This window comes from Chionomys nivalis, chromosome 11 (assembly GCF_950005125.1).
Source record: "Chionomys nivalis chromosome 11, mChiNiv1.1, whole genome shotgun sequence".
In the NCBI taxonomy this organism is placed as follows: domain Eukaryota; kingdom Metazoa; phylum Chordata; class Mammalia; order Rodentia; family Cricetidae; genus Chionomys; species Chionomys nivalis.
In genome coordinates, this window is record NC_080096.1 from 20,756,699 (window position 1) to 20,783,394 (window position 26,696).

A 26,696-nucleotide genomic window follows, 5' to 3' on the forward strand; every position below is an offset into this window, starting at 1 on the left:
GTCTTGTTGGATGATGGAGCTGTTGGGGATCCTGAGATGTGGTGGGGGAATGGGCAGTGGAAAGTCTTGGGACTGGTGAGGGACAGTGAGGGGAGGATGTTGGGGTGGAGGAGGGAGAACTCTGTTAGTTGGAGGGAGTCATGATAAGGAGGGGAGAGACTGGCCTGGGGAGGAGAGGCCAGTGGGGGAACCTGAAGGGTTGTGTTGGAGTCCTCTTGGTCAGTGGCCTTGCCTGGGCTTAGCTAATCAGGCCTCGCCCTCACAGCTGGCTGCACCTTCGAGGAGGCGAGTGACCCAGTTGTGCCCTGCGAGTACAGCCAGGCTCAGTATGATGACTTCCAGTGGGAGCAAGTGCGGATCCACCCTGGCACCCGGGCCCCCGCAGACCTGCCCCACGGTAAGCCTAATCTCCATCACTACTGTTTTTCTCCTTCCAGGTCTTCCCTAGTTTCCCCTAGGGTTTCCTGCTCTTTTTGGGATCTGAAGACACTGAGGAGAAGTGATATGGGGTCTCAGGATATGCCTCTGCCCTCTTCTTGGGAGCCCTGGGTCCCTCTGTCCCCACTTTAGTACCAGACATTTGGGGCATTTGGAGCACTGGATTGAGAGGCAGGAGGCTAGATGTAGATTCTGGTACTGGTCTCCTACTCAGATGATAGCCTTGAGAATACTCATTCCAGAATCATAAAGACATAGGTTCAAATCCTGGCCCCATCATCTAGCCAGCTCTGAGCATTTGTTGTCTTGACTGTGACATGGGAGAACAGTAGCCCATATCACAGGGCACAGAGGCTGCCCACTGGATGTCAGTTAAATGTTTAGTTGTTATTGTGGAGGATATTTGAGAGTGCTCTCCTCTCTGGGTGCAGAATCAACTGAGAATTAAGAGTAGACATGGATGGGCAGTGGTGGCGCATGCCTTTAATCCCACAACTCGGGAGGCAGAGGCAGATAGAGCTCCGTGAGTTCAAGGCCAGCCTGGTCTACAAGAGCTAGTTCCAGGACAGCTAAGGCTATTACACAGAGAAACCCTGTCTTGAAAAACAACAACAAAAGAAGAAAAAAAAAAAGAAAGAAAGAAAGAAAAAAAAAGAAAAGAAAAAGGAACATGAAGCTAGGGCAGGAGGGTTAAAAGTTTGAGGCCAGTCTGGGCTCCTTGGTGAGATGCTGCCCCCGAAAGAAAGAAAAGAGGGTTGAAGCGATGGCTCAGTGGTTAAGAGCACTGGCTGCTCTTTCAGAGGACCTGGGTTCAGTTCCCAGCATCACATGACAGCTCACAGCTGTCTGTAACTCCAGTTCCAGGGGACCCAGTGCTTTCTGCTGACCTCTTCAGGAATTGTACACATGTGTACACAGACATGCAGGCAAAACACCAGACACATAAAATTAAAAAATATATCTTCTTAGCTGGTGGCACACATCTCTAATCCCAGCACTTGGGAGGCAGAAGCAAAAAACTAGTTCCAGGACAGCCAGGGCTGTTACACAGAGAAACCCTGTCAACAAACAAACCAAACAAACCCAATAGTTTTAAAAGGAAAAGGATAAGAGAGATGGAGGCCAAATGAGCCACTTTGTTGCTGATGAGGCCTGTGTGGCAGGACAGACCATGAGGGAACTTTAGGACAGACTGTCAGAATCTCCCCTCCCTGTGTCCTGTTACAGAGGTGGCCCAGGGCCTTGACTGTGAGCTCACAGCATGGCCAAGATGGCATCTGCTGGCAAGAGTAGGCCAGGGAGGTGGCAGCTCTTAGTGGTGGGTGGACTAGCAGCTTTAGGCAAGGGGTTCCTAGGGCCTGGCTGGCTGGCTGGGCTCTGGAAGTAGACTCTGCTTCCCCTGGGCTCTCCCTACCAGGCTGGTCATTGCTCATCTATGTCCTTCTGGATGTGATTATTTGTCTCTTCCGGATCCTTGATCCTTGTATATGTCTATTCTAGACGTATCACTGTTTAGCTTGTTTGAGAGAGATGCATAAAGGTACCCACCCACCTTACAGGATCTCTGTATGACCTCTGTGTACCCCTAGACCCAGCCATTCAGCCCAGATCTTAACAGGTACTCACGGATGAGTAGATATAATAGTTCTGGCTTAAGGCCTGGAGGTGGAGGTGCATGCCTTTAATTCCAGTACTTAGGAGGCAGAGGCAGGTAGATCTTTGTGAGTTCGAGGCCAACCTGGTCTACAAAGCAAATTCCAGGACAGCTAGAACTGTTGCACAGAGAAACCCTGTCTTAACACCCTCCCTCCCCCCAAAAAGAGTTCTGGCTTAGATTCATGTTTTCCAGACCTGCCCACTTTGTTTCTCTGTCTTCCTTGGTGAAGGGGGCTGATCTAGGTCTGGGAGGAAGGGTGAACTTAATGAATAGTCTAGGGAAAATATAGGGGGATGGAGATGAAACAAGGAGAATCAGTCCCAGAGGAGAGCAGGAGGGAGAGAAGAGAACCATGGGGATGAAGGAGTGCGTGATGGGAGGAGAGGCAGTGTCCAGGGAACAGAGGAGGAAGAGGCAAGATGTCACATTGGAAGATGAGTCGCCACAGGAGCTGGCTAAGAAGTGCCTGGCTAGGATGTGTCCCTTCTAGGGTTCTAGTAGGGACAGGGACCTGGAGGTTCATTTCCTACCTCTGCAGGACATGGGCAGCATCTTCCTTCTCAGGACTCCAGGCTCACAGAGATAAGATCCCTCTAGTCCCTGGGAGCACTCCCGAGCAGGCTCAGAATGTGCTGTCATCTGGGGAGGAGGCTGTGCTCATGGCTGCCGTGCAAGGGTGGCTTTGGGTCTCTCCTTAGTAGCTGCACCCCTCTTATCAACACTCCAAGAGAAGCTTTTTTTTTTTTTTTTGATTTTCGAGACAGGGTTTCTCCGTAGCTTTTTGGTTCCCGTCCTGGAATTAGCTCTTGTAGACCAGACTGGCCTCGAACTCACAGAGATCCGCCTGCCTCTGCCTCCCGAATGCTGGGATTAAAGGTGCGCGCCACCATCGCCCAGCCCCAAGAGAAGCTGTAATCCCCAGTCAGGTCCTGAGGCACTCCCCACCATCTCCAGAACACACGGAGGATCTTCAGGTTGGAATCTGGTGGGGGCGGGAAGGGAAGCTAATCCTTCCATTCAGTCTGTCCTACATATTCATCAAGTTTGGGCTCAGAGCCTGCCTGAGGACACAGTGAGGGCCTGAGGCATGACAGGCTGGTAGCAAGACTGTCTCACATGTTATGAATGATCAGAGCCAGAGGGAAGTACCCAGCACCGGGAAGTACCCAGCACAAGGAAGTGTCTGAAGTTTTGGAAGCAGTGACTTCAGGGGATCTTCCCTGTGCCAGATTCTTGACTCCTGAGAAGAATGATCTAATCCTTATCTCCCAGAACAGCACAGCTTGGAAAACTGGTGGCTTGTGGCCATATGGGCTGTGACAAGGTTGAGTTTGTGTTTTCTACTGTCTTAGTCCTCTCCTTTGGACTAAGGGAGAGAAGGGATCTACCCCAAAGCTCCGACCAGAGCTAAAAACTCTGATTACACCCTGAACTCTTGATTCCTGGTGGGTCCTTTATTTCTGTCCCTTCCTCAGTGTGACCTTGGCTTTCCCTAAGGTCTCCTTGCCTTTTCTTTTTCTCTCTCCAGGTGCCTACTTGATGGTCAATGCTTCCCAACATGCTCCGGGCCAGAGGGCCCATATTGTTTTCCAGACCCTGAGTGAGAACGACACGCACTGTGTTCAGTTCAGCTACTTCCTCTATAGCCGGGATGGGCACAGCCCCGGCACCCTGGGTGTCTATGTGCGTGTGAACGGGGGCCCCCTGGGCAGTGCTGTGTGGAATATGACGGGATCCCATGGCCGGCAGTGGCACCAAGCTGAGCTGGCCGTCAGTACCTTCTGGCCCAATGAATATCAGGTGGGCTGGGTTTTTAGACAGTTGGTGGGCTTGGGCTTGGAGGTCAGGGCAGCAGCAGGCCACCCTCAGGTCGAACTAGGTCGGATTTAATATGTGTCCAGCATCAGGAGCCAATCTGGGTTCATGTTTGGAGTTGGTCTGGGGTCAGTGTGGGTAGAGTGTCAGAGATCATTGTTAGTAGGTCAGAGATTATCATTAGTAGGTCAGAGGTCATTGTTAGTAGGGTGGCCAGCGTTGAAGGTGAGTTGAAGCAGTACCCAACTGGAAATTCTGACTAGAAGGATTCTGCTACTTCTGAGGTACTGTCTGAACTGGAATGGATCTTCCAGACTTGACCACACCCCTGAAACAGCTGGCTTGGTAGTGAGGGTCTTTGTGAACTGGGTTGGCACCTATTGGTGGAGAAAGGGGTGGGGTTGGGGCCCAAACTGACCTGGAGGGCTGTCACTCTGACAATTGGCTTCCCACTTCCCTCAGGTGCTGTTTGAGGCCCTCATCTCCCCAGACCGCAAGGGCTACATAGGCTTAGATGACATCTTGCTGTTCAGCTACCCCTGCGGTGAGTCCCAGTCCCCTCGGACACAAGGATGAGGGTAGCCTTGATTCCTGTCTGCAGGGCACGCAGGCCCAGCTCATGCTGGGGCTCTGCCTGTTTTCCCACAGCAAAGGCCCCTCACTTCTCCCGCCTTGGAGACGTGGAGGTCAATGCAGGCCAGAATGCATCCTTCCAATGCATGGCAGCAGGCCGAGCTGCAGAGGCAGAGCGCTTCCTCCTGCAGGTGAGGGCGTCCCATGTAGACTTGGCCCAGGAAGGTGGCAGAGGGCAGAACACTTCTCCTAGTCTTGTTCCCTTTTGGGGTTCTGAGTCCTTCCTTCATACCCCAACATCTATATACTGTCTTGCCTCCCCCCAGGCGGTGCTCTGCCAGTTTGGGTTCTCCTTCACCCCAGGGTGGAGGGCAGTTCCTGGATCCTCACATACTCCTGGGATAGTAGGGACTCATATATGCTGTCGGCTTGGAATTCTCCCTGATTCTCCCATCTCTTCTTCCCTTCAGCGGCAGAGTGGGGTGCTGCTGCCTGCTGCTGGGGTGCGGCACATCAGTCACCGTCGCTTCCTGGCCACTTTCCCGCTGACTTCCGTCAGCCGAAGTGAGCAAGATCTGTACCGCTGTGTGTCCCAGGCCCCTCGCGGGGCTGGTGTCTCCAACTTCGCAGAGCTCATCGTCAAAGGTCAGCAGATTGGTCTTGATGAAGGCCGGAGTTGCAGGGGAGAGGTGGGGGCAGGATAGGATAGGGTGGAGTCCATAGGGTTGCGCCGCCTAAAGCTAGTCGGTTGGGGTCCCAGGACAGGTTTAGTTGAGGGTTTGGTAGCAGCTTGAGTGGCCTGAGAGGACAGGGAGGGGTCTCATGATGGTTGCGGGATTAGGCTCTTGGCTGTGACGTGAACTGACGGACATGTAAAGGGAATAGTGTAGCTAAGGGATGGGCTGTGTAGGACAGGGCACAGGGAGTGAGGGTCTGTCTAGTTGCACTTTTCAGGTGCTAACCCAGCGAGTGTGCTGGTGTCCCCCAGTTCCGGGCTTGGGAGTTTGGAGTGGCCAATAGCCAAGCTATGGGAGTTCTAGGGCCACGCGGCAGCATAAGTAGGCTCCTCCTCTTCCGCCTATCCTCGCAGAGCCTCCCACCCCCATCGCGCCCCCACAGCTGCTGCGCGCAGGCCCCACCTACCTCATCATCCAGCTTAACACCAACTCTATCATTGGCGATGGGCCCATCGTGCGGAAGGAGATCGAGTACCGCATGGCGCGGGGCCCGTGGGCCGAAGTGCACGCTGTCAACCTGCAGACCTACAAGCTATGGCATCTTGACCCAGACACGGAGTATGAGATCAGCGTGCTGCTCACGCGCCCTGGGGATGGCGGCACAGGCCGCCCGGGACCACCGCTGCTCAGCCGGACCAAGTGTGCAGGTGGGTTGTTCCCCGTTCCACAGGGGTAGCAAAGTCTCCTGAAACAAACACATTTATTGACTTCAATCTTAACACAAGGCAGGGACTCTGGAGGCTATTTCTCCTTAGCTTTTCTCAAAATGCAAAAGAATGGGCTGGAGAGATGGCTCAGAGGTTAAGAGCATTGCCTGCTCTTCCAAGGGTCCTGAGTTTGGTTCCCAGCAACCACATGGTGGCTCACAACCATCTGTAATGAGGTCTTGTGCCCTCTTCTGTCCTGCAGGTATACACACAGACAGAATATTGTATACATAATAAATAAATATTTAAAAAAATGCAAAAGAAAACAAACAAACAGAAGAGACAAAGGAAAACCAAAACAAAACAAGAATGCAAACCAAGAGACTAACTTACCAGCACACAAGACCTAGGTGCTGTTGTAATACCCATTTCACCAATGAGATGACTGAGGCAGAGATGTTAGGTGACTGGGCAGAGACCATGCAGTAAGTGGCAGAGATGGGGCCAGAACCCTTATTCCGTCTTCTTAAACACTTTCAATTAAAATTTATGTGTGATGGATTTTGTCCAGATTCACTGGGCCTGTCATTAAGCCTGCAGTCAGCTCTTCTTGCTTAGGAGGGTGAAGGAGTGGTTGCTGAGGACCCGTGATGCAGCGGGAGACTCATCAGAAGTGAGTGATGGGTGGATGATGGGTGGAAAGCAGGGTTCTCAGTGACATCAGTGTGCTGTCGTCTTTCTCAGTGACAAATGTGGATTCTCAGTGTGGACCCCCCTGCCCCCCGTGCTCTCGTGAGAAAGCAGAGGTCCTCCAGCCTCTAGCACGTTTTCCTCAATAGTTACGTTTTGTACAACTATGGTTTAATTTTACAGTAAAAATTGACTTCTGGGCCTGGCAAGCTGGCTGGAGTTGAACAAGTATTCATATGATTGATTTTGGAACATGTCATCACGCTAAAGGGGACCCTTACACCGTCTGACAGTCACCCAGGTCATCCTAATCCTGAAGCTCTAAGCAACCATGAATCCTCTTTTCCTCTCTCTTGATTTGCTCTTTGTAGAAATTTTATGTTATAGAAGCATGTATGATGGTTTGCAGTCTTTTGCAGGTGGCGTCTTCATTTGGTCTTATTTGCGCTACGGTGGGTTATCGTTACTGCATTCCTTTCGGTCGCTATGTGTGACCCTCTCCTATCTCATTCGTCCGTTCGCCAGTGGACAGACACTTGGGTCAATTATGCTTTGACCATCAGGAACAATTTTGCATATCAGTTTTAAAAATGTTTATTTTATCTGGTGTGTGTGTGTATCTGTGTCTGTGCACTTATGTGTGCAGGAGGCCAGAAGAGGGTGTTGGTTTTCTCCCGGGAGGTGGAGTTACTGGGTTGTGAATCACGGGGATGGAACCTCACAATCTCTACAAGTGCTGCAATTGTTTTTAGCAGCTGAGCCCTCCCCAGCCTTCTCCCTCCCTTTCATGGCCTTAATTTGCATTTCTCTAGTGTCTAGTATTGCTGAACACCTTTCCACATGACTTCCCCGGCCTGTGTTCTTCACTGAACTGCCTGTTCCTATCGTCGCTCATTTCTTAATAGAATTACTCTTTTTCTCTGTTGAGGCTTGAGAATTCTTTATGCAGTCTAGATACTAGATCTATCTAGAACACATTATGAATGTATCAATGGACGTGTAATCTGCAGGTCCTCCTCCCAGCAGGGATCTTCTCTGCTCATTGCCTTTGTATGGATTGCGAGTCAACATTTTAGATTTTGATGAATTTTCAGAATTTGTTTCTCAAATTGCCCAGTGCTTTTGGAATCAATCATAAGAGTTCTTGTCCTCTGGCTCCCAGAGCTCTTTTCCTATTTCCTCTTTTATTTATGTTTTTTTTCTCTAAAGGTTTAACAGTTTCATCTTTACATCTGTCTTAGTTCAGGTTTCCATTGCTGTGGAGAGACACTGTGACCACGAAAACTCTTATAAAGGAAAAACATTTAATTGGGGGTGGCTCTTAATAGTGCCACTTCCTTTGGGAGCTATTTTCTTTCAAACTACTACAACATTCGTGGTATATTTTGGATAATATGTGAGGTTAAGGTTAAGAGTTAGTTTTTGCAGTTGATGTTAAATTATATATATATAGAGATATATCTATATCTCTCTCTATATATATCTATATATATATATCTGAAGTTTATTTACTTAGTGTTCATGTATGTGGGCATGCATTTGCCACAGTGTGCATGTGGAGGTTGGAGGACAGCTTATTCGAGTCTGTTCTCTCCACCATGTGTGTCCTGGGGATTGAACCCAGGTCCTCAGGTTTGGCAGCGTTTTTTACCCACTGAATCATCTTGACAACCTGCAGTTCATAGTCTTAAGTGCTATTAAGAGCTGATTTGTGAGCTACCTAAAATGTAGTTTAATACCTGACTTTAGGAGAGAGGTGCTTGGGTGGTGGGTCGGTGTCCCTGGGGTCTGGGTCGGGCGATATACCCATTGAGAGCGTCAGTCTTCTTTCTTTATAAGTGGAAGCAATACTAATCTCTACTATATGGGGTAGCACGAAGATTCAGGCAACGGGTGTTTATTGAGTGTCTATTATGTGCCAGGTAAAGCCACAGTTTCTAAGGATACGTGGCTGCACCCCAGACAGAGGCCATCAGCATTTGAGTCCTCCTTAGACTCTGCAGGGAGCTCCTGTCCTGGCAGAAGGAGGCAGATGATAAATAAGTAAACAAGTGGAATATATAGTCTGTCAGATGGCGATAAGTGTGTGAGGAGGGAATAAATCAGGGCGGAGGATGGGGAGGGGCAGAGGGTTGCTATTTATAAAAAAGCTGAGGGACTGTCTTACTGAGAGGGTGGCATTTGAGCAGAGTCATGTGGGAGGTGAGGGGGAGCTAGGTGGTGTGCTGTAGGGGACAGCTAGGGAAGGGACGGTCCAGTCAGGCCGACTGGAGGCAGGAGCACGGAGAGGACCTGAGGGAGGATTGTCTAAGTAGAGTTTGGAGTGTCAGGTTCAGAGGCGAGTGAGCGAGGGGAGTGATGGCAGGGTGTGGAGAGCGGGAGCGAGCGTGGGCAGCTGGGGTTCAGAAGGTCTACTCTGGATATTTCGTGGAGAATTGACGAGGAGGGGATGCTGGCTAGTTTTTGTCAACAGGGACAAATCACCTAGGAAGAGGGATTCTCAGTCGAGGAAATGCCTGTAGCTGATTGTCCGGTGACCTTGGCTGTGGGGCATTTTCTTAATGATTGATATGGGAAGGCTCAGCCCACTGTAGGTGGCGCCCCCTTTAGGCAGGTGATCTTAGGTTTTATAAGAAAGCAGGCTGAGCACGTCATGAGAGAGGGAGCACCCCTGCCCTGGCTTCCCTGGATGATGGACACGGTGATGTGGAAGAGTAAGCTAAATAAACGTTTTCTTCCCCAGCCGCTTTTGGTCTTGGTGTTTATCACAGCAACAGAGAGCCAGACCATGACAGAGGGCAAAGGTTCCTGAAGGGGCTCCATGGGGAGGCTCTCGCAGCCATTGCAGCCAGAGATGGTAGCCGGAAGCCGAGGGGAAGTAACGATGATGGCACTGATGACAAGTTGCTCGGTCCCTTTGGTTCTGAAGTCAATAGCATCTGCTGATAGATCTGCTGTGGGATGGGGAAGAAAGAGATAGACCCCAGGATGCTCCAAGGTGTTTTGCTTGAGCAGCTGGACGGATGGAGCTGTCACTTACTGCACTGCAGCAGAGTTGGCGGGGGGGGGGTGCTGACCTGGGGGGGGTGCCATCGATCAGGAGCTGAGGGTCGGACACAGTTACTTTGAGATGCCATTAAATGTGCCAGTGGCGATCTCCACCAGGCAGCTGGATGTATGAGCAAGACATGGAGGGACGGGTGCTGGCTGCTGGCATGGATCTGAAAGTTGTCCTTACAGAGATGGTGTTGGTGGCATTTAAAGCCACGTGGCAGGATCACATCTCTCATGTTAGTGTTCTCAACAGGGTGGATTTTCTCTCCCCGGGGACATTTGCTGGTGTCTGGAGACCTATTGCTGTCATACTGGCTGCTGCTGTGGATGCGACTGGCGTTAAGAGCCAGAGGCCAGGGACAGCTAAACTCCTCGCAGTGCACGGGCAGTGCCCAATGACAAGTAATTATGGAGTCCAATAGTGGCGAGGTTGAAAGCCCTCTTTAGGTTCTGGGGGAATGGAAATGAGGAACTGGACACGTGAAGCTGATCCTTGGGGTCCTGTCGCAGTTTGGGTTAATCTGGGCAATTGTAGGGCGTGCGTGGCATGTGTGTGAAGTACAGTGACTGGCAACTCCGTACGTGACAGCTCTCATCGTTATGGTGTTCTTCATGTTTTAAAGGCATTTTTGATTTACCACTTAGAATAAATCAGAGCTCGAGGCACATAGAAAACCTCTACTGCACTCTACTGAGTGTGCAGATGGGGGCACTGAAACCCGGATGGGGCAGAGACTTGCCTGTAATCAGACAGTGGGTCAAGAACCCAGGTTGTGGGGCTGAGGAAATGGCTCAGTCAATAACGTGCACGCTGCCAACTCCATAAAAAGATGACTTCCTAGCTGGTCGGTGATGGCGAATACGCTTCCAATCCCAGCTCTTCTGAGGCAGAGGCAGCTGAATCTCTAAATTCTAGGCTAGCCTGGTCTACAGAGCAAGTTCCAGGATAGCCAGGGCTACACAGAGAAATCCTGTCTCAAAAAACCAAAAAAGGTGTGTGGTGTGGGGGGGTGTGGAGGCAGAAGATGCAGATATGTACACACACACACACACACACAGAGAGAGAGAGAGAGAGAGAGAGAGAGAGACAGACAGACAGACAGAGAGAGAGAGAGAGACAGACAGACAGACAGAGAGAGAGAGAGAGAGAGAGAGACAGACAGACAGACAGACAGAGAGAGAGAGAGAGAGAGAGAGAGGTAGCTACCAGGAAGTTACAACTATTTTTTGTGATTTGACTGGGCAGAGCAGGTTGTTTTTGAAACCTGTGCATGTAGTTTCTGCAGGTGGACCTGAACAGTCAGGCTGTGGTTAAGCCATTTTTTATGGCTAGGTGCTGTTGCCTGACCCAATTCCTCATAACTTTTTTTTTTTCCATTTTGGTTTTTCAAGGCAGGGTTTCTTGGTAGCTTTGGAGTCTATTTTGGAACTCTCTCTGTATACCAGGCTGACCTCAAACTCACAGAGATTTGCCTGTCTCTGCCTCCCGAGTCCTTGGGATTAAAGGCGTGTACCATCACTGTCCAGCTCTAACAGTTATAACTTTTGATCATTCCCATTTTACAGATAAATAAACTAAGGCTTAGAGATTCAGCCGCTTGACCAAATCTGCACTGAGTCACAGCAGAGCCAGAGGCGGAGCTGGTTTCTCAGTTACATTCCTATTGCTGTGATAGATACCCCCGAGACGAACAATTTGAAGATGGGTTTACTTTGGCTCACAGTCTGAGGCTACAGTCCACCATGGTACGGAAGTGAAGACCACAGGAGCTTGAAGCAGCTGGTCACATTGCAGGCACAGTCAGGGAGAACAGAATCCCGGATGCTGGTTCCTTGTTTCTCTTTTCTTCAGCCTGGGATCCAGCTTACGGGATAGTACCGTCCAGGTTAAGGTGGTCCTTCCCACCGCAACCACAGGCAGGCCCAGAGATGGTCGTCCCAGGTGGTCCTAGAACCTGTCAGGTGGCTAGCCACCTCAGCTGACAGGTCTTGATTTCTAATGGGTACTGATAGCAGCCGCAGCAGCAGGGCCCCTGCCTCAGGCCGAGTGCCTGCAGTGTCAGCCACAGATAAACATTTTTCTAGAGGCTTGCCGGGGTGGGGATGGGCCAGGGGCCAGGTGGGTAGACTCCAAACAAAAACCTTCTCCAGCCCCTCCTAACCACAGGCTCCTCTTTGTTGATATCACCGCCCTAGAGCCTGGCTGGGGTTGTTTTGCTCTTGGGCAGCTGTGTTGTGGGCTCTCTAGGCCCACAATTCCCTCCACTCTATTATTACTGTAAAAACAATAATATTGTACCAGTGAAAGGCCTAAAAAACAAACAAACAAAAAAAAACAAAAACAAAAAAACCCCAAGAAACAGAACAAACCCTCTGAATCACTCCATCCTAGCTCAACAGCTGCCTTAATTTTCTGTCTTGTTCCGGTCTCTGCCCATGTCTTCAGGGTACATTTTCACATCCTTGTCATTGGCTGGGGCTGCCGCTCAGGATTCTGCTTCGTTTGCTCGATGCCGGTCCATGGTATTGCCTGCCAACGTCTACCCCGGATTTCTGGGCTGTTTGTTTCTACATTCTTATTATTATAATGCTACATCAAAAAAATTAAATGCTTGCAGTTCTTTTTATTCTCTCGAGTCGTATTCTTTAGCACACACGGTCAGGAGTGACTAGAGGAAGGGCTCTGATATGTTATTGCTCTGCGGCATGCTTGCACTAATTCATGTTACGGAAGTCTCACTTTGGTGCACACGTTTCTTTATTGATTCCTACTGGCTGGGTACTCTGGTTTGCCACGTCCCATGTGATGCTATGTTTCCCTTTTTTGTTGTTTTGAGGCATGGTCTCCTACAGCCCACTATGTAGCTGAGGATAAACTTGAAGTCTTGATCCTCTTGCTTCTGCCCACTAAGTGCCGGGATCACAGGCAAGTGCCCGGCTTATATTTGGTCTTTAAAGGAGGTGGTTTTGTTGTTGCTTGTTTGTCTCATCTACTTCCTCTACCTCAGGCTGGCTTTGAACTAGGCTCGGTAGTTGATGATGACCTAGAACTCTGCATCATCTGACCCTTACCCGCCCAATGCTGGCATAATTCACAGTTTTCAAGTAGGCATTGTTTCCTCCGTCGACATCAGTCATTCGGAAGGGTTCAGCAACTTTCCTGGAGTTGCAGAACTAGCGAAGAGTGGATGCAGGATGTGAACTTGGATGTACTTGACCCTATCCTAAAACTCCTTCCACGAGGCAGAGGCATTCATTGGCATTATTAAAATCAAGTCATTCTGGGTTAATTTAATAATGTTACATGTGCTCTCTGGCTTTTTCCCATGCCCACTGTCCTCTTGTCTCTGAGTGGCTTGTGGGGTTCACCTGGATAGGGTTTCCTGGTCCCTGAACTCTGCCTTGCCATTGTGCATTGGCGGCTGAAGGAGCGCCTTGGTAGCAGATAGCTTCTGGAAGCAGAGAGACTCTGGGTTCGCACCCTTCAACCAGCGTGTCAATCTTAGTCAACATGGTGTTTGAGTCCCGGATGTGTCCGGGACAGAAGAGAAGAGGGAAGCGAGCCTTCCATTCAGGGCCCCTCAGCCTGTGAAGGTGGAGAGGGAGATACCCACCCACACTGGCGTTTACCCTCCGTGGCCGAGGCTCCGTCTTGAGTTCTAAGAGGTGCTTTTGAGTAGCCTGAGTGGGTTGCTAGTGCTTAGAAACCTGGAGATTTCATATAAAAAAAAATCTTGAATTTCTAGCTCTTAGAGACTGGGAGGGTCTGGAAATCCTGAGCCTGGAGTCTTCCCTGGGAAGAATGCTCATGAGGAGACCGGCTTCTGCTGCTGTTGGTGGTGGGACCCCTGCAGCCTTTTTCACTGAATCTGAAGCTTCCATCTAGCCAGACTACCGTAAACTGGCCCTGCCCTTGTCCAAATCTTGAAGGATGGCAAGAAAGCAAGTGTCTGAAAGATAGGAAGGAAGATGGGCTGGCCTTCCAGGCACAGGGCGGTATGCGGGCAGAGACCCACTCTCTGTAGAGAAGAGAAAGTGGCTGCTGTAGCCATGCAGGCTCAGTGCACATGGGACAAGCCAGAGCCAGGGGACAGAGACCGAATCAGACTTCTGAGCAAGGTGGCAGGTGAGCACACACAGTGTTCTGCCCCACGCACACAAGCATCATGGGTCAAACCAAACCCACAGGAACACCTGTGGGCTTCTTTGTGGGCCAGAACGGTGAGAAGTCCCATGTATGGCAACTGGGCTAGCAGCCTAGTCTGATGCCCATGTGGGATGGGACTTGGGTGTGTTTTGCTTTGGGGGAGAAGGGAGGGTCAAGAGATAGACCTTGTTAGTATGAAATCAGAAATCTCTTTCTGAGGGCTCCATACAGGAAGACTTGCCTCTTGCCCAGGCTAGGAAGGAACTGAAAGCTGGGTGGGAACAGGAACTTGCTGCGCTCAGTGCTAGGTTGACCATCGCCACTCCTACAGTCCTGTGTTGGAGAGTGAGAACTGATGTTTCCAGGTAATAATTATAAGGGGCTGCTGAGTAAATTTTTCACAGATGATGACCACAGGGTTCTCTTTAATTCCATTACGGGACTAAGTAGCCATGTTTTCTCAGCCCCTAACGAAGAGGATGGGGCACTTTGTAGGAAGGCGCCCCAGAACCTTTGAGGATGGAATCCATGTCCCAGAATTGTGTGTGAGGGATAAAGGTGTAAGAAGAGACTGCTTTTTCATTTCCTGGCCACCCAGACCCGAATAATCACACAAAACTATATTAATTACAACAGTGTTTGACCAATGGCTCAGGCATATTTCTAGCTAGCTCTTACATCTTAACCCATTTCTATTAATCTGTGTATTGCCACAAGGCTGTGGCTTACTGAAAAGGTTCTGGCGTCTTTCTTCTTTGGCAGTTACATGGCGTCTGCCTGACTGCCTTCTTTCTCCCTGCATTTAGTTTAGTTTTCCCACCTTGCTATATTCTGCCCTGCCATAGGCCAAAACAGCTTCTTTATTAACCAGTGATAATAAAACATTCACAGAATGCAGAGGGGCATCCCACATCATCAAGAACTCTTGGAAGTGTCTTGACTCCCTCTTAGAGGCTTAAGATCATAGACTTGTTAAGGCAGACATAGAGATATGGGCTGAACCCTCTCTCTGGAGGGTGTGTGTGTGTGTGTATACCATAGGTCATGTGTGGAGGTCTGTGTCCCAGGGACCATACTCAGGTCATTAGACCCTTCTTGTATTTTTGAGACAGGATCTTGCACCGGCCTAGAGCTCACCTGATAAACTCAGCTGGCTGACCATTGAGTCCCAGGGACCTGTCTGCTTCTCCTTCCTAGGTGCTGGGATTACAAACCCACATTGCCACATTCATTTTTATGTGGACTCTGGGATTGAACTCAGGTTCCTCACTCTGGCAAAGCAAGCATTTTTACCACTGAGCTATTTCTCCAGACCCCAGTTTTTCTGTTTACAAAAGGGGGACGTGTTTTAGGCTAATGGAGTTGTTAAAAGACTGTAGCACAGCTGGCCTCTCCCTACTGTTGGAGCAGCAGTGTCTCTCCAAGTAACAAATGTTTGTGAAGGTGAATTCCTCCTGGGGACCAGGGCAGCAGCAGCTAAGAGCGTGCGTTCTGGTGCTGGCCTGATTGGGTTTAGATTCTAGCTTCACCTTTGGTTGTGTGACTTTGGACTCCTCACCTAACCTCTATTTCCCTGCTTTCTCATTTGTACGACAAGGTCAATGACAGCCCCTGTCTCGCTGGGTTTCAACCAAGATTAAATGACATAAAACATTCTGAAGCCTCCAGAAAGATGTTGGCCACTTCCAAAAAATTTAACTGCCAGTGTTATCATTGCACAACAGATTGCGTTTTCCTTGTGTCTTTGGCAGTCAGGGAACTCATCATTGAATTTGCACCTTAGTGGTAGAGCCCTACCTCAGCCATAACGACACGGAATTCTGTTTATGCTTTCCGAACATTCTCTGCTCTAGTCTTGTTTAGCTGTCCTAGCACCCATCATCCTGGTTTGTAAATACTATGCAATTTTATATATATTGATATAAATGTTTCTGCATTAAGTTTAGAATTAGTAAATGAAGAAAATATAGCAACAGGTTGATTCTGAGTGACCAGGTGTTATTCAGAATGTTCTTGAACTAGGGGGTAAATTCTGCTAGTTACATAGCACAGTGTTCTATCTTGAGACAGGATCTCACTATGGAGCCCAGACCGACCTCCTGAGTGCTGAGATTATAGGCATGTGCCGCTACACTGGCAAGAGCTCATGGTTCTTGTTTTACATTTACTTTTTATTTATAGTGTGTGCACGCACAGACCACACTGTGGACATGGAGGTTAAAAACAACGCCAGGGAGTTCTTTTCTTCTATCACATGGGTCTCAGAAATTAAATCCAGGTCATTGGGCTCAGCCAAGTGTCTCTACCCATTGAGCCATCTCACCGGCCCGGTAGCTAATGCTTCTAACGGGTTATGGTGTGTTAGCCTTTGTCATGCCTGTGTCATGGGTTTTACCTTAACAGTCTCAGTGTAGCCTAGCAATCCTCCGAGGGAGCCTTGCCTCTGTGTAGGTACTGGGGATCCAAGTCCACGTCTTTTCCTTTTGCAGTTCAGGAAACTCAGGCTGAGAGAGGCGGACTCACTCAGGCAGTGATCACTGGCTGCAGGTGGTAGACCAGGATTCGGATGTGTCTCACCTTACTCTAGAGCATACAGTATTAGAGCCTGTTCAGTTCTGAGGGTGCTCAGAGTTCCAAGAGGCAGAGGAGGTTTCTGGCCGTTGATTGATGCTTTTCTTCCTCCCCTTCTTTTTCTCTTCCCATCTCCTCAACCTTCCCCCTGCTTTCTATGTCTCCAGAGCCCACGAGGGCCCCCAAAGGCCTGGCTTTTGCTGAGATCCAGGCTCGCCAGCTGACCCTGCAGTGGGAGCCCCTGGGCTACAACGTGACTCGTTGCCACACCTATGCTGTGTCCCTCTGCTATCACTACACGCTGGGTGGCAGCCACAACCAGACCATCCGGGAGTGTGTGAAGATGGAGCGAGGTGTCAGCCGCTACACCATCAAGAATCTGCTGCCTTTCAGGAACGTCCATGTGCGTTTGATCCTCACGAACCCTGAGGGGCGCAAGGAGGGCAAGGAGGTCACCTTCCAGACAGACGAAGATGGTAAGTGTGCAGGCTGGATTCCCGGAGCCCAGAATGCCTCCCATACGTGGGGCCTCTGCTCAGACTCATGTAGGGAACTCCAGCAAGGCAGTGGTGGCCGTTTCTCATTCTTGGGGAGACTGTGGGTTGTTAGGTTAGTATAATTTCTTCCTTGCGGGCTTAGAAGAATTCAGTGGTGAATTTGGATCAGGAATGTTCCTCATGGCAAGGTTTTTAATAACAGTTTTCGCTGGTGACATAGATTTGGGTGCATTCTGTCACTTTCTGCCTTGTTCTTTGAGATGGCCTCTCACCAGCAGGCAGATTGGCAGGTCAGCAGGCTCCAGGTTTCCATGCGTCTCTGTCTCCGCCCTTCCCCGAACACTGGGCTTACACATGTGCACTCCCATGCCTGGCTTTTACATGGCCACTGGGGATCCAAGCTTAGGTCCTCCTGTTTGCATAGCAAGCTGTCGACCACCCGAGCTGTCTCTCCAATCCCGGTTTTAGCTTTTTGAGTCTTTACTCCACCCCTCTCCCCTTTTCTGATATGGTCTTGCTGTGTAGCAGAGTCTGGCCTCAACTTGTAATCCCCTTGCTTGAGCCTCCTCAGGGCTGGCATTTTGGCTATGTGCCACCATGCTAATTTCTAATGCATGCATTAAAACCATGTGCTTTTCTTTATGCTCGACTCTCGCTGCATCCCTTAGTGTTTGTTGTCGTCCAGTGCTGGGGCTTCACCTCAGACTTGTGCACAAAAGACAGGTGTTGTGCAGCCCCGAGCTTTGTCCTCAGCCCACCTGTAAGTCTTACTATGTTGTTTTCATTACCATTCAGTTTAAAATAGTTTCTAATTGCTGTAATAATTTCCTCTTTAACTCAAAAGTTATTTAGAATTACTTAGCTTAATTTTTTTCCCTCCCTCCCTCCCTCCTTCCTTGCTTCCTTCCTTCCTTTTTCTTCCATTCTTTCTTCCTTTCCCCCCCCCTCGCCCAAGACAGGGTTTCTCACTGTAGCTCTGGCTGTCCTGGAACTCACACTGTAGATCAGGATGGTCTCAACTCACAGAGATCCACCTGCTTCTGCCTCCTGAGTGCTGGGGTTAAAGGTGTGCACACCACTGCCTGGCCACTTTGCTTAATTTCTAAGCATTTAGAATGTGTGTGTAGCCCATATAAAATTCATCTCACCTCATTGGTTTTCCCTGGACACCACTCACCTCAAGCATGTGCGTAGGCCACACTGAAGCTTTCTCAGGGTAGGAGCAAGCAATGGCTGGGACTGCCCCAAGGCTTTGCACAGTCTGTAGCTAAACACCACACTTCTCCATTCTCATGATCTCTGCATGTCATTTGGTCCCCAGGATTATGGTCAGGCCACCTCATTCTGTCCAGGGTGCTTATTCTAAGTGGTCAGTCCAATAAATTCCCATAGACTGGACACTTCAGCGAACTCACTCCCAAATGACGAGATCACATCCCTGCACCCCAGGAGGCCACTGATGTTCCTGTGTCCACCTCTTCCCAGGGTAGCCGTTACCTCTCCCAATAACACTGTGTATTAATTTTTGCTTGGTTCTGGGCTACGTGTAAGCAGAATCATACCGTAGATGCTTGCTTTGTGCCCGCTTGTTTCTGTGAAGTTTGTGCTCTCTGGAGACCGGATCGTGGCAGGCGTGGCCCTAGTGAATGTGTTCTCACCCCCGTGTGGTTCATTCTAGAAATGAGTCCGCCATTTTTACTGCCTGTTAACTGTCTGTGAGTATCTGGGCAGATTCCGATTTGGTTACTTTGAACAATGCTTTGAAGAAAGTCTGTGTAGATTATTTTTGGTAGATATTCATGTGTCGTGTGGGTGTGTGTAGGAGAGAATGACTAGGTCGCAAGGGTGTGTGCTCATCTTTAGTAGATTTAGCCAGACAGTTTCTCATTGGTCGTAATTGTGCCAATTTCTACTCCACTAGCAGTGAATGAGACTTGGTGGTTCTGTGATCTTACTGACTCTTGGAATTGTTGATTATACTTTTTTATTTTCTGTTTGGATAGTTGGAGAATGATCTTGGGAAATTTTTGTTTTAACCGAATGCTTAGCTTTCATTGTATTATTATTTGTGTATGTGTGTAGGCGTGTATGTATGTGTGTCTGTGTGTGTGTAGGCGTGTAGACCAGAGGTTGATGTTTTTCTTTATTGCTTTCTATCTTATTTTTTGAGACAAGGTCTCACGGAGCCTGGATCTCCTTGTTTCTGCTCGGCTGGCTGGCCAGCGAGTCCCAAGAAACCCACCTGTGTCTTCCCCACAGCCCCCAGTGCTGGTTACAATGCACACCCCCAGTGCTGGGTCACAATACACACCCCCAGTGCTGGGTCACAATACACACCCCCAGTGCTGGGTCACGGTGCACACACCCATGCTGGGTCACGGTGCAAACCCCTAGTGCTGGGTCACGAATGTACACCAGAGACCTGGCATTTGCGTGCATATTGGGGATCTAGACTCAGGACCTCATGTTTCACCCAAACTGGCTCTTCAGCCCAGCTCTCGCTGGTTCTTAACCCTCCCTTCCACTGTCCCTCCCGATGACCTCCACTTCCTCAGAAATGTTTTTTTTTTTTTTTTGTTTTTCGAGATAGGGTTTCTCTGTGGCTTTGGAGCCTGTCCTGGAACTAGCTCTTGTAGACCAGGCTGGTCTCGAACTCACAGAGATCCGCCTACCTCTGCCTCCCAAGTGCTGGGATTAAAGGCGTGCGCCACCACCGCCCGGCCTCCTCAGAAATGTTTATCAAAGTGTTTTCCCAGTCAGAAGCTGCACCCTGCCATGCTTGTTTAGGTTGTACAACACAGCCCAAACAGACCATATCTCACAGTGCCCATGTGGGGATTTTTATAGCACGTGTGTGTGATGTAGTTATCAGTTTGTTAATCTTCTCCAATCTCGTTGAGACTTTATGTAATTAAGATCTTTTTAGACAGGGAACCCTCTCCACCCATGATCCAGACCCCCTGTGGCAACTGATTTCCTTTCTCTGGTAAATAACTGTATCTCATGAGCCTGAATGGAACCTGCTTGGCCCTGAAAGTGGAAGGAATACGTAGGCCCCTATGGATTGGGTCATGTGAACTTTGAACTTTGCATACTTCACTTTATTTACTCCGGTGAGAGAGGGGCTGCGTCATGTCCATTTCATAGATGCAGAAACTGAGGCTCAGGGAGACTGACTGGCCCAAGCAGAACAGCTAGGAAGAGGCGAGACTGACACATGAACTCTGGTGTTTGGAGCCGAAGTCCACTTTCTTCTCCGCCCTTCCCTCGCAGTGCCTGGTGGGATTGCAGCTGAGTCCCTAACCTTCACTCCCCTGGAGGACATGATCTTTCTCAAGTGGGAGGAGCCCCAGGAGCCCAATGGCCTCATCACTCAGTATGAGGTGAACAGGGGCCCAGGTGGGAGGTCAAAGTTCCTTCCTGTGCTGTGACAGAGAGGGAGGTGGGCCTTCAAGCTACTTCCATGATGGTCAGAGTCTGTGCTCTGTGAGTTCTGACTAGGGTGGGGGGCAGCCCAGAGCACCTCTAGTTTCCATGGAACATAAAGGTTGGTGGGTGGGATTCCCGGGATAGTGATGCCCATCCCTGTCCTGTTCCACCTACCTGCTCCTTCTGCCCCCAGATCAGCTACCAAAGCATTGAGTCCTCGGACCCAGCCGTGAATGTGCCTGGCCCGCGGCGCACCATCTCTAAACTCCGCAATGAGACTTACCACGTCTTCTCCAACTTGCACCCTGGCACCACCTACCTGTTCTCTGTGCGTGCCCGTACCAGCAAGGGCTTTGGCCAGGCGGCTCTCACGGAGATTACCACCAACATCTCAGGTGAGCTTCCTTGGGAGGGGGCCTAGGGTCCCAGGTTCCAAGGATTTTGAAGGGTGGAGCAGCCTGGTGTGGGCACAGAGGACCCTGCTGAGATAAATGAACCATTTAAAGGCTTCAAGTCATAAGTCGGTACCAAATCAGAGGGGTCACGAAACTATGGTGGGTGGAATCAGAAGGTTGAGGTCAGAGGTCAGCACCTAAGATGGGGAGGCATGGAAGCTTAGATCAGGGGAACATGATGGTAAGGGGGTTAGAGGTCTGGCCTCCCTGGCCAGTGACCAGATGCCATGCGTGTGTTCCTGTCTCTTCTCAGCTCCCAGCTTTGATTATGCTGACATGCCGTCACCCCTGGGCGAGTCTGAGAACACCATCACAGTGCTGCTGAGGCCGGCCCAGGGCCGCGGAGCACCCATCAGGTGGGAAAGCCGGCAGAGAGAGGGTGGGCGACAGCCCTCTCCTCTGATATGGCCAACTCTCTGGTGACCCTACTTGCTGCCTGGGCTCCGAGTTGAGGAGGGTGCATCATGATTCTGGGCAGTGGAAAGCTTGAAGCCACTCATTTCCAGCCAAGACCACCGGTCTCTGCTGATAACTGTCATGGGTTTCCTTGACAGTGTCCAGTTTGGAGAAGGAACTAGGCCTCCTCAGGGTGGTTCACTAGGCACTCAGGAGAAGTAAAACTCTTGGGGCCTTGTATTTTCTAGCTAGTTTTGTTCCTGCACACACAGGGATGGGTATCCCTGTAGAAGACCAGGGAACCAGCCAGTTAAGGCCATCTCTATGGGGATGGTCTAGGACACAGCTTTTCTGCACCCCACGGAGGACTCTGGGATTATTGATGTTGCCACGGCTGCCTCTGCTCTGTCTGTGTGCGTGCGTGTGTGTGTGCATGTGTGTGTGCACGCTAGAGTACCGATGAGGAGTGAGTGGGGTCTTCTCACAGTTGCCTTCGTAATGTGTTTGGAGACGTGAGGGTGGGTGAGACACATGTGCGGGGAGTCAGTAGGAACTTGCATGTGTTTGAGAGCATGCAGGTGTTCGTGCAGGTATGACTCATGGTCAGCCTGACAGTGCCCTAGGACTTCATGCACAAAGTTATTTTAACTTCAAGGAAACCTGTGCAGAGCATGTGATTAAGCTCACTAGCAAAGCCAATGAAGGGAGGAAGGACTCAATTTGGCTCATGCTTTTAGACGCTTCAGTCCACGGTCTCTTGGCCCTGTGCACTTAGAAGACCAGGATGGTGAGAACATATGGGGTGGGGGTGGGGGTGATGACTGACCTCAGGGCAACTGGGAGGCAGAGAGAGAGAGAGAGAGAGAATACCTGGTTTCTACCTGGCTCCCTCCAATATTCCACCTGTACCCTCAGTCCATGGGGTGGTACCCCCACATTCATGACAGGTCTTCCACTCTTAGGTGACCCTCTCTGGACATATCTTTGCACACATGCGCAGAGGTGTGCTTTTCTAATCTCCTAGGTGTTTCCCAATTCAGTCAAGTTGCCAGCTATGTTAGCTGTCTTAACCTGCAAAACCTCTGGTGTGTATATGCTGGAGTAAAGATGGGAACGTGCGTGAGCAGGGTCATCTCAGGTAGCCTTTGTGGTGTGTTTGGCATGGAGAAGCGAGGGTGGGGGTGACTTTTGGAAGGTACAGAGCCTCTCTGCCTGCCACTCAGGTCTCCCCCTTTGGTGGGGACTGGGAGCTGTCCCATGAAGGTGGCTTGGTTGTTCTCTCCACCTTCTCACCCTGCCCTTTACCTTCTCTTCCTCACTTGCTGGGTCTCCCCGATATTTACTACCACTGCCTGCTTTGGCCCCCGTAGACTCTCAGGCCCCTGTGGGTGTTGTGTTCTTTGAGGAAGCCTCCAGGTTTTTGCGTGGCAGTGTCTGGCAGGACTTGGTCAAGCGAGGTGGGAATATGGAGATGGGACATGGTGGGCTGGGTGATCCTCATCTCTCTGAGACTCCGTTTTCACAGACACCATTTCGGTTTGAGGCTAATGTGAACCTCCTGGGAGCATTTGGAACTGGGGAAGGCTTGACCCCGAGCTTGGGGGTGGGTGCTGAGAAGGATCTGGGCTGGCGTTCGCAGCGGTTTTGTGACAGGCAGTGAATGGATTCCCTGCGCTGGAAACTGGAAGGAAGGCAGAGGCATTCCTACTTCCCAGAGCAGAGTCTGGCCGGCGCGGTGTCCCAAGCTGACGGGAAAGAGTTAAGCATATCAGACCCCACATGTTTGCTTGGGCTCAGTTCCACAGTGGACTGGAGGAGCCCACAGCCAAAGTCCCTTCTTCGAGGCGCTAAAATAAACAGAACCCCAGTGGTCAGGAACAGAGACACGAGTCAGGGCAGGAGGGCCCTGCGGGGCACAGCGGGCTCCAGTTTGCCGAGGGTTGCCTGAGGATTGAGAGGGCTCTAGATGGTCACACCAGCATATCCTTGTTTGCTTTGTGAGCATCTCTTTCCTGCTGGGGACAGTTAATTCCAGGAGGGCCAGATCCCTCAGTACCAGCGCAGGCCTCTCTCCTGAGCATAGTAAATGTGGTCTTACCCTAGTCATCCTTTACCGGAAAGAGCCCGGGTGTTACCATGTTCTAGGTTGTGTGTGACATACAAGAAGGCTCATTGATGAGATCCAGTGGGCCTTAGGGTTTAGTCCCACTGAGCAAGGCTACAATTGGTGCCAGCAATAACAATGGACACTCACTTGCTAAGTGTCCCTTTCTAGCTACACCCTGGTTCACTCCCATCTTACAGAGGAGGAAACTGAGTCCTGGGAGCTTCTGTAACTTGCTGGGTTAGAAAGAGGCAGAGCTAAGACCCCCGACCTTCATTCACTACCTGAAGGCTCTCTGTGGTCACTTGTACCATCTCCTCCCTGTCCAGTGTATACCAGGTGGTTGTGGAGGAAGAGCGGCCACGGCGCTTGCGACGGGAGCCAGGAGGTCAGGACTGCTTCTCGGTACCTCTGACCTTTGAGACCGCACTGGCTCGTGGCCTGGTGCACTACTTCGGGGCTGAACTGGCTGCCAGCAGCCTGCTTGAGGCCATGCCCTTTACTGTGGGTGACAACCAGACCTATCGTGGCTTTTGGAACCCACCACTTGAGCCCAGGAAGGCTTACCTTATCTACTTCCAGGCAGCGAGTCACCTGAAAGGGGTGAGGAGCCGGCTAAGTCCTAGGGGTGTAGACTGGGGTACTGGGCTGGAGGGTGGGGGACCTTTGGGGAGGCCTACCACTGGGGCCTGAGACCTGGTCCTAGACTCTATACCCTAACCTCCTTTCCTGGAGCCTCAGCCTCCTGATCCCAGGCTTCTTCCCATAGATGCCCCAACACTCCTGTTGACTGGGCTCCCTTGCTTCCTGCAGCCCTACCTTCTCTCAGATACGTCTTCCCAAGAAGCCCACCACTAGAGTCCAGGCCCCACCTCCGCCCCAGACTTTCCTTCCTCCCTGGGATCTGCCTTCTTTTCTGGGCTTTCTGGATCCTCAGTGCTCCAGCCCTTGATTTCTTCCAGTTTTTAGCAGACCCCTGGATCTACTTCTTGCCCTCATGTGTGGGGCCCCGCCCCACTTTCCCATGCTGGTTTTGTGTCCTCTGATTTTATTGATCTTAAGGCATAGCTCTCTGGAGTGTCCCTAGTTAACAGTTTGTACCTGACATGTGAGGCCTGATTAAGTCCAAGCTATCCCAAACTGGGGTTCCTGAGCTGTAGAACATAGGTTTGTGTCTCTGAGCCTCTTCATCTGTATTTCTAGGAAACCCGGCTGAACTGCATCCGAATTGCCAGGAAAGGTGAGTCTGCTGGGTGTCCTCAGCCCTGCCCAAGCATGGCCTCTCATCTGTGCATCTCCAGGGGACCTGGGGCTATGGGAGCAGACAGGGCTATGAGAGCCTAGGGCTGTGGAAGGCAGGCCCCGACTAGGAAGGTCTCCCTGACTCAGCTACCTGGTGCCCACTTCAAGGGCTTCTTCTCTCAAACTAGACAGCAGGCAGCCTCTCCCACCCTTCATGTTCCCCATAGTGACAGAAGGGTCCCTGACAGAGACAGAAACCAGCCTGTGCCGGGGAAGCCATCTTGCTTGTGCCTTGAGAGTGATGGTAACTGGTCCCTTGTTCTGGGTTCTGTATCTGTTCCTTTTTCTATGGTGGAATAGACAGAGGACAGGCAGGGAGGATGTGGTGTGAGGACCACCCCTCTTCTAGACATGACATATGGTTGGTTACACCCTGAGATGTCTCATCTATAGCACAGGTACTTTCCCCTCCCTCACCTGGTAGGAGGGCAAGAGGATAGGGCTGAAGGCCCCAAGCATCCCCAGTTCTCTGTCTGAAGATCCTGGGGGTGGGGCTAAGAGGAAGGAGAGCAGGTGACTGAGGGAGACTGACCTGGGATGTGGAAGGCAGGCTGTTGGCTGAGAGGCAAGGTGAGAAGACAGATCTCCGACTGAAAGGCAGGGCAGTGCCTAGGTGCAGCGCTGGGGCCTTGGTGCGTGCATGTTTGGGTGACTTGTTCCGTGCCTCAGTGCTCAGATCCTGGCCTGTCGAGTGGGGTGGTCTCTGATCCTCTGTCTCACTCATTCCCCTCAGCTGCTTGCAAGGAGAGCAAGCGACCCCTTGAAGTGTCTCAGAGATCGGAGGAGATGGGGCTTATCCTGGGCATCTGTGCAGGCGGTCTTGCCGTTCTTATCCTCCTCCTGGGAGCCATCATTGTCATCATTCGCAAAGGGTGAGTAGTGCCCCTCACCCACCAGGGGCTTCCTACCCCTGGAAGGCCTGCTGGGCACAGAGGAGCCATGGCTGGGGTTGGTAGAACAGCCCCTTGCCCCTGGTGGTGAAGTATGTGGAGGGTTGCCAGCCTGGGCATTGGGCCTCTGGATTAACACACGCTGGACAGTGAGTGTCAGAGACTCAGCAAAGAGCACTGCTGTGGCTGGAGCACAGGTCTGGCTGGTGCCAGGAGCCACTATCCAGGAATGGGTATTCTGCCTTGTGCCAAGGAGCTATGCTGGAAGCAGGCACTCCCTTCCTTTGCTCTACAGAGGCGACCTGACTGTGACTTGGCCCTCTAGCCAAGGTCTCTGCCATGACTGATTGTGCAAGCTCAGAGCCCCAGAGTGAGCGAGCTGCCAGGGTGTGTTGAAGGACATCTGGTCTAGTGTTTATATTGGTTTCAAAGCGACGGAGCCTGTCGAAGCTGATGATCCTCCTCACTTTGCAGAGTGCTTGCCTAGCATACACGGAGCCCTAGCTTTGGTCCCTGGCCTGGTATAAACCAGAGGTGATGGCACACAGGCGTGCTAACCTAACATTCCAGAGATGGACGCAGGAGGATCAGAAGTTCAAGGCTGTCTTTGTCATCTCTGTTGTATACTAAGTTCAAGGCTTGCCTGGGCTCCACGAGATCCCGTTTCAAAACAAAACAAAAGCTCAAAGTGCCAAAACAAAACAAACTCTCCATCTGGAGCCAAGTGAATTAAACAGAGTTGGAGGCAGGGTGGGAACTCCTGAAACCCCTCTGCCTGCGGCCATACACTATCTCAGTTTTACCAGGCATCTCCAGAACGTGGTGGCTCAAACACTGTAATTGAACCCTAGAGGGGGCGGCGGACCTGCCCAAGGTCACCCTAGGAGCCAGAGGCAGAGCCAGCCTCCTCCTTCCCCATCTGGACTCTGGCTTCTGTAGCCCCTGCTGCTGCCAGGCTGGGCACATGCCGGCTGGTTGGCACCGGCTCTCCGGGCTGCCAGGAGCAGATAAGTAGGATCCAGGGAGGGGACAAAGAGCTGGCTAGGGCCGTCAGCGGTAGAGACAGGGTGTGCCGGTGGGATGGGGATTGTGTGTGGGAAGGCCTATCCTGGACTCTCTCCCGAAGTCAAAGAACAGAATCTTGAGACGAACTATTTTTAATGATCACTTAATGAGGAATGACTGTGTGCCAGGAGAGGCGCTAGCTACTGAGTGCCCAGAATGTGCCAGGCGAGGTTCTGGCACTTGGGGTCTATCCGAGAACATTTCCTTCTTGGATCCTGACAAATAGCAG

General features: G+C 50.9%; 1 protein-coding gene across 8 annotated transcripts in view; it reads left to right on the forward strand.

The window, feature by feature from the left end:
• Ptpru (protein tyrosine phosphatase receptor type U) overlaps positions 1 to 26,696 on the forward strand; it is a 73,893-nt gene that overhangs the window by 14,282 nt on the left and 32,915 nt on the right. For all 8 annotated transcript variants that reach the window (XM_057783444.1, XM_057783445.1, XM_057783446.1 and 5 more), the window contains exons 2-14: positions 266 to 397; positions 3,624 to 3,895; positions 4,373 to 4,454; positions 4,559 to 4,674; positions 4,954 to 5,128; positions 5,574 to 5,867; positions 16,497 to 16,805; positions 20,100 to 20,209; positions 20,449 to 20,650; positions 20,964 to 21,066; positions 23,540 to 23,813; positions 24,414 to 24,450; positions 25,246 to 25,384. In XM_057783444.1, the coding sequence (XP_057639427.1) occupies positions 266 to 397; positions 3,624 to 3,895; positions 4,373 to 4,454; positions 4,559 to 4,674; positions 4,954 to 5,128; positions 5,574 to 5,867; positions 16,497 to 16,805; positions 20,100 to 20,209; positions 20,449 to 20,650; positions 20,964 to 21,066; positions 23,540 to 23,813; positions 24,414 to 24,450; positions 25,246 to 25,384 (2,245 nt within the window). The remainder of the gene's footprint in view (positions 1 to 265; positions 398 to 3,623; positions 3,896 to 4,372; positions 4,455 to 4,558; positions 4,675 to 4,953; positions 5,129 to 5,573; positions 5,868 to 16,496; positions 16,806 to 20,099; positions 20,210 to 20,448; positions 20,651 to 20,963; positions 21,067 to 23,539; positions 23,814 to 24,413; positions 24,451 to 25,245; positions 25,385 to 26,696) is intronic.